We start from the raw sequence: 11,865 nt of genomic DNA, 5'->3' as shown, positions 1-11,865 counted from the left end.
CTTTCCTTCTTCTGTACAGAGAAACAAAGTAAAATGAACCCTGAAAGCTAATGTATGATATTAATTATCAAAGATGAAAATAAAATAAATTTTTGCTATAATTATAGTTAGTTTTATAAATGTAATAAGATATTTAACTACAGTTAACTTTCTTTTGTTAGTTTTTTTTAGTAGGCTGTAAAACAATTAATATAATCATAAATACAGAATGGTTTCCATTTCTTAATGTATCTGTGTAACTATTTACTGTTTTACTGTATTCATTTTACTTTATGTCAAAAGCAACAACAAAAAAGGATGTACAAAAACACCCGTCCATTTTGTTTCCAGATGAATACATTAGTGACGCTTCATATCATTACAACTAATCAAAGGTTAACAATTCATAGTGTTACCATCCAGTTCCTCAAAGTTTCCCATGATGCCATTACAATGTGATTATAATAGGGCTCTGCTGGTAGGGGCTTTTAATCAGCCATACATGTACACTCCACTCGCCGATGCAGCTGAATTATTGAGGTTCTTGCAGCAGCTCACCTTTCCTCCTACACAAATTCATTCATCTGATATTATGCTACTTAGTTCTGCACTGTTTAAGACCACAGATGTGCCTAAAGCCTCGCTCACCTTATCCACGTACACTGGAGATGAAAGCACAAACGGGCGTCGTGAAAGGGCTCGACATATTCATACATAGTCAGTCCAGTGTGATGGTTTAAATACAACCTTTATGTTCAGCATTTGTTTTAAAATATTGAGTTGTCAATGCGGAAAGTTGATTAACGTCGCAGTACGTTCGACAACTTCCGGTTTCTCCCTCGTGGTTTCGTGTGATGATGCAAATCATGACTGTGTGCATGAGTCAGCTCCAAATCAATCGTGATGTGCTACGTGTATATTTTGATGTGCTACGTGTATATTTTGACATTTAACGAAGAAGCAAGGCAAAAGCATGTTTTACTTGAATAAGCTATTTAGGGAACGCGGCCACTTTCGATGCAGGTAAGGCTGTATTGCCACCTTTTGGAAGAAAGTGGAAAATGCACCCAGGGCTGTGACAACCAGGTGACAACTGCCTCCTAAAGGCTATTGTACGAATAAAAAAAAAACAAATAAATAAATAAAATTGCTTTTAAAATATAATACAAACAATAGCAACCGTTTAAAAATGTTTTACCTTTACAAACATATGTTCAACTTTTCAGTAGAACAATATGTGCAATGTGTGGAGTTGTGTTAGTGGAGAAGTGCACTGCATCACACTGAGAAGTAGTTTTAATATTTTTGGTTACCTCTTTTAGCTACATGCAAAACAATGAAATGACAGGATGATGAAATGCGGTTCTACTGCAAACAACAAACATGAATAAAGATTTTAAAATAGTTAATGGACTTGTTTTAAAGTTTAAAATAACTTTGTGATATGTGTGATTTATTTATTTCTGTGTTCTTGGTGACAGAATTTCTCTTCATGGCAGTTTTTTAAAGAAACATGACTGGGACTGGGTGACAGGATGGACCTGTCTTTTCTTTACACATCTTTTCCTGACATTTGATGTCACTTTAGAACTACATTTCACCGAAAACTGGTCGCCAAAAGTGATTTTATAAAAGGGCAAGGAAGAAAAAGAAAAAAAGTCGGGCCACACATTAAAATTTAATGTCAAGTGGAGGGTGGATGGGGGTTTGGGGGGTCTCAAAATATCATTCTGCGGGCTACAAATGGTCCCCAGGATGTGAGTTTGAGACCAGCAAACATACATATACCACGAACCATAATCCCAAAACATAAGCATTTCAAACGCTAAATTACAAATATCAAACACTGCTATAGTCTACCCTTAAAAATACATCAGAGTAAAAAAGCATAGCAAGCACCCATTTTTCAATGTGCAGTGACAAGTGATGAGGATGAGGATGAGGATGAGGACGACGATTTATTTATTCATTCATTGAATTATGTTCCTTGCATGTTTACAGCCAAAAGTAACTATTTATCAAGTACTATAATATGTAGATAGCATTTGGTCATGAAAATTATAATAAAGCATGTTCAGTTTTTCTCCACATAAATATATATTTTTTTAATCCGACAATAGTTGAATTTGAGAATGCTGAACAACAACATGCAGTGAAAATCAAGTGGTCCACTTTTGTATTTGGCGTTTTAAATATTATATAGGAGTCGCTTATTTTATTACAGCTACATTGGGTCGGTCTCAGGTCAACAATAGTTTGTTCCTGTACTTTGTGCACGGTTTTGTTGTAGAGGGGATTTGCGTAATGTGGTTAAGAAAACGAGGGTGGGAGAGAGCGAGGGAAGGGCGTGGTATGTCGCGGGTGGAATTTCACTTCCTGTCTCTCTCAGCCAGGTGAGTGAAGATTGAGTCACTCGGCCGGTGTCGTCACACGCCACAGCGTTTTGTAGGAATCAAACTTTGAAGTCTTTCAGTTACTTAAGTGTCACTGACGGCTAGGCTTGGCAGGACTTTACTCATTGGCGGATGTTGTTCGGTTTTATTTTATTTTTTTAGTGAAAAGGTAACGCGGCCGCGTTTCTGTTCGCCCCTCGCGGCCTAAAGCTCCCAGGAAGACATTTGTAGTTAATTATTGGCTTTGGTTTCGTTACAGGCGGCGCTAGGAATCTTATTTTGAATTGTAGGGGGACTTTATTTTTAATTTTTATCGTTACTATGGCTTGGTGGCCGCTGGTATTGCTACTGGTATTTTTGGGGTGCGCCTCCAGTCAGGAGACGGGCGAGAAGTGTTTGGCTACATTTAAGAAAGGCCGGGAGGATTTTGTGTTGGACGTCGACGAGTCCGTGAAAGACGGGGCCATATTCATCTCGTCCCCGAAATTGGACCGCTCCAGAGACTGCGTGGCGGCCTGCTGTAAGGAGTCAACGTGCAATGTGGCCTTCATGCAAGGGGGTGCTGAGGAGAACTCCATCAAATCCTGCTTCCTCTTTAACTGCCTTTACAAGAAGAAGTACGCCTGTCGCTTTGTCAGGAAGAAAGGCTACTACAACTACATCCTGGAATCCCTCTATGATAGCTACCTGGAGGTGGATGTCCCACCAGGTAAGACTGTTTGCACACACGCACGCACGCACGCACGCGCGCGCGCACACACACACACACACACACACACACACACACACACACACACACACACACACACACACACACACACACACAGAGAGATACAGATCTTTTTCAGTGTACTAGTGAAGAAAATGTGTGTTGTGATGGGTCAAATGCATAGGTCAAATGTGCCGTGTACATGGCAAGAAAAAAAGAAAAAAGATGATGATGACTTGTGAGCTCTCCACTGACTTTTTACATCATAACACCCCATAATTGTTCACTTTTGACACAAATGTAATGTAATTTTCTTTTAATGCTCTTAAGCCAGCCAACCAGTTGAGAAGTGACTGATGTGCCGGGACCCAAAATTGGGCAGCAGACAGATAGTGATAGCAAAAATAGTTGAGAGTTGAGAAACCTACGCTCTAAACATGTTCTGCCTTCACTGTTTTGTATAAAATGGTGCCAGAAACAGAGTAAAGGGAACTTGTTGGAGATGGTTTAAGAATATTTTAGGACAATGATTCTCAGTGTGTTCACGCTTCAATTGCCTCAGTTTTATTTTACTTGTTCAAGTTCAATGTGTTTGCATTGAATCTTTGAGACTGTTTAATACGGTAGTTATTTAAGTAGTACAGTTTTTAACTTAACTGAAATATATTTTAATTAGCTCGGTATTCAAGTAGTTTTTTTTTTTTATTTGCCTGGTTTTTTTTTTGTTGTTGTTGCTGACAAACATCTGCTCCATACTTCAGCCCATTTATCAATAATATAATGCGAATGATACTACTGCCCGAAGCTAGCTTGGGATAGGCTCCAGCACCCCTGCGACCATTGTGAGGAATAAGCGGTTAAGTAAATGGATGGATAATGCAATTGACATCGCAAGTCGATTTAAATTGTGCGCCCATACATTTTCTAATTGTGCCCCAAAAATGTCATGTTATGGGCCACTGTCATTCTAGTAGAAAAAAAATAGAACCCTGACTTCGTATAAAATGTTTGTGAACCATTGCTTTAGGAAGTTAATAGCACAATCAATTGTATTCTTGTAACATTCTTTTTAAGTGTTTAAGTGTTAAATAGAATGTCACAATCTGTTCCTCCCTTGTAAAAACACTTTTTGTGTAAAAATCTATATCTATCTAATCTGTGAATGACTTCTGTTTCCAAGATTTTGTCATCCTTTGGCAATTACAAAATGAGCACTTAATTTTGTACTTATTGAATTTAAACTTCTCACCTCAACATTGTTAAGCGATGCAGAGAGGTGGGGGGGGGGGGGGATATGTGAGGGAGGTCACATAACTAGGGTTGAAACCGCCACTTCAACATGTCCACACACGCCAAGCACTTACGGCCCTCGGTGTAGTGTTTGGGTTCTCTTCTACCGCAGCTTCACTTTTTATTTGTGAATGTGTTGCATGCAGTATGAGCTGTTAAGGGGATTTAATTGGAATCCATGTACTACAATCTGTGGTTGTGTAATAAAACTGTCACCATGATGTCTCACTCTAGAGAAAACCGACCGTCCACCGGTGGCTAATGGAGGCCAGAACCGCGTGGTCCAGCCTCAGGACAGCGTGACGCTGAACGGCTTGGAGAGCAAAGATGATGAAAAGATTGTGTCCTACATGTGGCAAATGCTCACTGAGTATCCCTATGCTGTTATTGAGGTGAGTCAGTGTTAGTAGCTTTGTTGAAGTCTCAGAAAGAGATGCATCCCAATGGTAACCAAGGCTTTGTTTTCATCCAGAAAACCGATTTTGAAGACCAGATTATTGTGTCCAATCTGACGTCCGGAATGTACAAATTCCAATTGACCGTCACGGACACTATTGGTCAGTCGGACTCGACCAAAATCACAGTTCTGGTTCTTACGCCCGAACAGTCGGAACGTAAGTATCTCAGCTTAATTGTCAATGTTCCTGTGCCTATACATAAGAGTCAATATCACCATAAGGGGCCTTTTAGACTTTCCCATTTCACGGCAAATAATTATGAGCTATTTCATCAAACTTTGTAGAAATGCATATTGGTCAACATCCCACACTTTTTAATGAATTAACTACAAGCAGACAATATAAGTCAAGAATACATGTGAACAGCAAAATATTTGAGATTGTTCACATGGTGGACAATGACAGAGTGAACATTTTGGCTAGCATTGGTATTTTATGATCTACTGCTAACAACGTGGTTCAGTTAGCAAGATGACTCTGTGCAGTGTAAAAAAGTGTATTTAGAATTTCTAAAAGGTTTATATCAATTGATATTTCATTATGACAGTATGGCCATGTAAAACCTGACAACATTCAGCTACACACATATGACGAAAATTGCTAAATGTAAGCATGAACATGTACTCGGCAACTAGCCACTGTTTCAGAAAGACAAAATGCTTGATAGAGTGCCTCTGAAAACATCATCAGAGGCTTTCTTAAAGGAGCACTTAGCCCCTTATAACAGGGTGGACAGCAGTTTCAGAGCCACATGCAAAATGTTCAATATGATCAAGAAAATACAATGTACATCATCCAAATTACCCATTTTCATCAATAATTTGTTGTGGACCGAGGCTCTCCAAGTCCCCATTGCAGCCCGTTTTCCATTTTCCCTCCTAACACACCTGAATCAAATAATCAGCTCATCTTCAAGCTCTGCACAAGCCTGGTAGCGATCCTGATTTGATTCAGTTGTGTTGAAGGAAGGCGACATGGGAAAATAGGCTTGGTGTAGGGGCTCTTGAGGATCGATCTTGGAGGCCCCTGTTTTTATTGTGAACAATAAAAAATAAATAAAAAAATAGACTTAGTATCATTTATACACTTACACGTACTCTCTGTAGTTAGTAAATGAGTGTACGAGACCTGCCAGATGAGGAACAATGGTTTAAAATTGGGAACATAATAGAGACTTTGGATTGTCCTGGTGACTTGACTTTGTTCAAATGTTGGGCCACATATAGTAAGACATGAGAGTTTAAGTATTTGTTGACGTGTCTTTTGAACCCCTTCAGCGTCGCCTGTTTTGTTTCATGTTGAGACAATGCCCTTATGCTCATGTTGTTTCCTCGGGGCTTTTTACATACCTACCTCTTTTTCCTTTATGTTCACATTTCAGTTTGTTTTACTCAGTATTTCCCCGTTTAGAAGACAATCTGAACACTTCTGAAAAGATGACCTCCTTGTTGTTCTTGCATTGTGGAGCCTTTGTCTTTTAATGTGTTGAGACCTGCCAAGACTTGTTGACTTAATTCCTACAGGCTGAATGATGGAACGTTTAAAAAGATAAGAGAAGTAGAACGTTAGATCGGACCGCCTTATTCTCCACCACCTTTATATATTTAATCCACTATCGAGGGCATTTCCTCAGAGTACCGCCCATGACCTGCTGACGTAAATCCTCATGTTTATGTTCTGACGTCTCTGGAAAACGGAAGTGAAGAGTGTATACTCCCACTCACCTCCACCCCCGACTCAACGAAACCTGTCTGTCTGGTTTCACCTAAGGTTTCGTAAACGAGAACACTCACCCACTCCAATCGTCCTCTATCAATTGAATGTCATTAGAAGACTTTTAGGTTCATCTGTTGGTGGTAAATTATTATATTTAGTTTAAGTGGTTTACCAAGTGCACAGTGTGGCATAATGTAAGGGCTTGAGCAATTGAGTTAAATTATCCATTAGTAGCTTGTTTGGAATGTGGGCTATGGTAGAAGCAGGAGGGGGGGAGGGGGGGGGGCATGTTTCATTCAAGCTCAAATTCACTGAGTAAAAGGTAACTGTCTAAAATCTGAGTGAACATTTGAAGATCACCTTTAATAAACTACATCGAAATCCACAGATGTTCTCAATCATCTGTAAAAAGAAACACTTAAAAATGGTTTGTCTTTATACACTATAGCTACTAGCTAGGTAAAAATAATAATAATAATAATAAATTAAGATATTTTTATTTCTACCAGTGAGGCCAAACTCGTACAACAGAACAATGTTGTAACTTGAATGATGTATAGTCAAAGGCAGCTCTTTGTAATGTCATGTAAGATGAGCATAGTACGTCTCATCAGTCGCATACTGAAAAAGTTCCATTTTCCTATGCGGCCCACACCGTTAAACAAGCATCCCCCCCCCTTTTTTAAATATTTTTTTTACATGTCTCCACACACAATACCGTCTTGTGTAGTCTCTACAAACTGCTGGGTGTTGGGATGGGCTACAAAAAAATAAGAAAAACACAAGATCAGTTTTCAGAAACAGTGACTTTTGTTTAAGGTGTCTGTTGTACGTTGAATGTCATTTGGATAGGAGTGAGTCATAACTTGAGAAAAAGTTCAGTATGTCAAATGAATTGAACTGGCTGTCAATGTAAAACAGGGAAATGGCTTTTCATGCTGCCTAGTTTGGATATGAATAATGGAGACATTTGAATACGGAGAACTGTTTTGCATGTTTTCATTGTTTTTAAGTACAGTATCTGTAAAAAAAAAAAAAAAGAGAGAAATAATAATAAAGATACCAACTAACAATTAACCTTTTTTTTTTTCCAGATCACTGCATGGCTCCAAAGAAGATTGGACCATGTCGTGGCGCCTTCCCTCGGTGGCATTACAACGCTGCTTCGCAGAAGTGCGAGGACTTTGTGTTTGGTGGCTGCAGGGAAAACCTGAATAACTATCTTTCTAAGGACGAGTGCACAAATGCATGCTATGGCACAGGTACGTTTGCTTCTCCATCTGAATGATATGTGGGGATTATTTGAAATTTCTAAGAGACATTTTTATTCATGTGTGGGTATGCAGTTCATGTCTACGTGACAGACTTTTTTACGCTTTGCTTTTAAATTGCAAATGACGCTGTTTGCATATATTTGCATGTATTAGAAGTATATGGAACACTAGAAACAACCATTTGTGGTTCAACCGCTTTAAATCCTGCTCATTATGATTCTTCACTCAAAAAGCAGAAGGTTGACTTTGACTAATATTTTCCTGTCAACCAGTTGCACGTAATTAGATTCTGTTCAGCCTGCCGCACACCGAGCAATATGCCCAAACATGACTTAAGTGGACCCCTGTGAAAACATCACACTTGGCAACTCTCCAACGAAGAGATTGAGCGCCACACATCTAAAGCAACATAAAAATTGCAACCACTGACCGACATTGGGGGCTGCACATACAGTATAATGTACTGTATTATTTTTAATTGAACCACAAAAACATGGCGTGATTGTCAAGAAAGAAGATTTGGCCACATCTGAGAAACTCTGAGAAAATCTGGATTGGTGGCCACGTTTACTGAAAAGTGTACTGATCCGTTTTATCCAAACAAACTTAATATACATCAATAATCATGCTGAAAGATGTATTGCACATTTAGCAGACTCCTTGAATAAACAGACGTATTTGTCAGAGGAAATTGGCCAAGTTCCAACATGACAAATAAGTTATAACACCTCAAATTGCCAGGGATCCATTATGCTTTTTTCCTCGTCATTTTTATTAATCATGACAACTCGTGCTTCTTAAATTACTTCCTGGATTTCTTGACACATGCATCGAAGCCCTAGCATAATTTGTCCCATCACTATCAGACTGTGCAGGAAGGCGGAAGAGAAATGCAAGCTTCAGTGTAATAGAATTATGCATGCAACTTGAGGTAATATAATCCCTGCATTTATTGGTCCTTAAAAGTGGACATGTCTAAAAGTCTGGTTTCCCTCTTTATAATACAGAAGCACCAACCAGTAAGGAAGTGTCTGATGTCTTTAGTTGGGACAATCATGCTTTGCTGGCTGAAATGAGTGCTCCACTTACCATCCGAATGTCTGGCAGGGCTACTGAATGTCTCCAATTGTTGTCTGGTGAAAACTACTTGTGTTTTTTTTTCTCCTTCCCTTCAGAAAAAAGGAGTGGTGGTGGTAGGGGTTTACCAGTACCGGATCAACGAGGTATGCCATGATTCGATATTCTAGCCTGTATTATGTCTTAATGCTATGTGCTCCATGGCAGAAAAGTGTGGCGTTGCATGCACCGCCGGGCAGTTCTCCTGTGCAAATGGCTGCTGTTTGGAACCAGGCTTGGAGTGCGATTCAATTGCTCAATGTAGTGACGGCTCAGATGAGCAAAAATGCAAGGACTGTAAGAATCTGTTTTTATTTTTAGAACTTATTGAGCTCACTTGGGTGAAATATATAGGCTTACCGCAATTAATACTTTTTTGTCTTATGTCAGTGGACAACACATTTCAGATTTTGCTGAAGATTCCAGTGGATGAGCAAAAAGGTGATTTTCATTTCCGGAGACAAGATTGTATTAATAGAATGTCATCATTTATGATCATTTAATCTTAATTTCCTGTTGTTGTCACCCAGTGCGCTGCACTGAACCTCCACAAACGGGCAGCTGCAGGGACACTCTCACTAAGTGGTACTACAACCCCCTCCAGCAGACCTGCATTCGCTTCAACTACGGTGGTTGCCAGGGAAACGAAAACAGATTTGATTCGAAGGAGACCTGTATGAAGGTCTGCAGAGGAGTGACAGGTGGGTGGTACTCAACTAGGTTCATCATAGTTTACGAAAATGAATGAAATGCTGAAAAGTAACATTGGAAAAGCATTTTCGGTATTGTTTTTTTTTTTCTTCAAAGAAAACAATATTTTGTTTTCAAAACTAATTCCATCCATCCATTTTCTTACCCGAATGAACTATAATTATAGGAAAAAAATGTCTTTACTTTTTGTCTTTGTCAATTAATTTCATACACAACCTTATCGGTTTGATTTAAAACTTATCAGCAATGCAAATTTGCATTTGTTTACAATGGATAGAAGGCTATGTAGGTTAAAACAAAAACAAAGAACATGTGTCTCATGGACGGTTTTGCTTTTGTGATGTTAATGTGTGTCCTCCTGGCTACTGTTATACCGTATCTGCATTAAACTTTGAAGCTTATACTTAAAGTTCTGTGGACTTATACAATAAATATATTTGATTTGTGTGAAGTTCATCTGCTAGTTGAGAGTAAATTAACGGAGTTTTAAAAATTGTATCTTTTGAATTATTACATATCTATTGTGAACTCTTTTTTTTCCCTTTTTCTTTTTTCTTTTTTCTTTTTTTATTAATCTTGCACCCAACAAATATCCTGTATTTAAAAACAAAACATTAATTTAAACCAGTTAAAACCATCAAAAACAAGTCCGAAGTAAATAAAATATCCATCATCCATTTTCTTAATAATGGAAAATCTAAACTTATATTACAACCTTGGTACTCACTGACTTCACACCTTTTATGAACTATATATATATTAAATCACACCTACAGTATGTGGCATTCATGTAAGTCACTCGACCGTTTATTTCCTTTTTAGCACTTAAGCTGTTGTTGAAGTAAAGCTTTAGTTTGGACTCGTAATGTATTTTACTTTTGCCAGCATTTATTTTATTTTTTTGCCCTAGGTTATTTCCTCAGATTGGTGACGCTGGTAAAATTTGATAGCCCAGAGTGTGGGGGGAAAAAATCACAGGGAAAATGTTACATATTATTAATTTCAATTTGCATTAAATAAGACCAGAACAGCTAATGTGTCTGAGCACAGTCTTTTTTTCTTTTTCTTTACCTTCAGAGCGGTAAAATGAATGGATGAATTTCAAATAATATTCGCTTGTTTTTCCTGATTTTGTTGATCTATTTGCTTGTTTTTTCAGAAAAAGACGTATTTGCAAGAAAAGAGGAGTTTGAGCGTAGAGTGTCCGAAAGTCAGACTGGTATGTAACTATCCTTGTAATTTTAATTCATACAAAGCATTCCTATTTTTTCCTCCATCAAATGAACGATTGATGCCCTTTTTTTTTTGTGTACAGGTGTTATAGCAATAGCGGCAGTCCTGGCTATAGCCATTGTCATCCTATTGGGCATCCTCTTGTATTGCTTCATGAAGGCAAAGAAGAAGTCCTCACAGCACCACCGTGTGCCTGTCAACAACGCTCCTCTCACCTTAGAAGACAGGGAGCATCTTGTCTACAACAGTACCACCAAGCCCATCTGACCCCACAATGTGTGTGGTAAATGAGAGAAGATGCCACAGCTGTGTCATTTACCGAATGAACTTTGATTGATGAGAGAGACAACGATGTCTTTTCACTCTACAAGTGGAACTGTTATGTGTGTGTAAAGTTTTCAAAGGCAATATGTACAGGAGGAGGCAGTGACTTGGAAAATGTGTTATGTTTAAATATTTGATTTCCATTAACTTTGTTTTAGCATTGTCTTGTTGACTAACGGTTCCCATTTAGATTAACAGAGAATTGAAGTCATTTCATTTGTTCAATTACCTCTATATACTTCATTTAGCCCAGGTTTATACAGTAATGGTCTGTTACTTCAAAGTAAAAGTATATGTTCTTAAAACGTAATGCTTGCGTTATGTAATGCCATTAACTTAACTCATGTCTCCTATCTGTCGTAATTATGTTTTATCTACTGCTTCTCACTCTCTTGGATAATATGAATAGCAGAAATAATCCATAATCTTGATTGTTATAGTTTTTAGAAGGAATGTTTAGATTTTAAACATGTTTTTATAACAAGCATAATGCATTTATCCTTGATAAGACATACCTAAATAAAGCAGCCTTGCTTATCGCTTGAGAAGTTATTGTGTTAAGTAGTGCCCTGATGGTTAAGGCAAAGTAAAAGCCAAAATACTGGATCAATGTGCTCAAAAGTATACTATATTCCAAAATTGTTGGATAGGTTGCAGTAAAT

The 11,865-nt window shown here is 38.2% G+C and overlaps 1 protein-coding gene across 1 annotated transcript; it reads left to right on the top strand.

Moving 5' to 3' along the window:
- The first annotated feature begins 2,350 nt into the window (after positions 1-2,350).
- spint1a (serine peptidase inhibitor, Kunitz type 1 a) lies at positions 2,351-11,740 on the top strand. Its single transcript, XM_086095532.1, has 10 exons — positions 2,351-3,081; positions 4,606-4,763; positions 4,844-4,985; positions 7,640-7,807; positions 8,995-9,042; positions 9,104-9,232; positions 9,326-9,376; positions 9,466-9,636; positions 10,806-10,865; positions 10,962-11,740. The coding sequence occupies exons 1-10, from the start codon at positions 2,694-2,696 to the stop codon at positions 11,144-11,146; spliced, it is 1,500 nt and encodes a 499-aa protein (XP_085951658.1). The 5' UTR covers positions 2,351-2,693; the 3' UTR covers positions 11,147-11,740.
- The last annotated feature ends 125 nt before the right edge of the window (positions 11,741-11,865 follow it).

The sequence above is a fragment of the Leptonotus elevatus genome, chromosome 14, assembly GCF_054856555.1.
Source record: "Leptonotus elevatus isolate MCC_2025b chromosome 14, RoL_Lele_1.0, whole genome shotgun sequence".
Taxonomy (NCBI): domain Eukaryota; kingdom Metazoa; phylum Chordata; class Actinopteri; order Syngnathiformes; family Syngnathidae; genus Leptonotus; species Leptonotus elevatus.
This window is presented reverse-complemented; position numbering and strand designations above follow the sequence as displayed.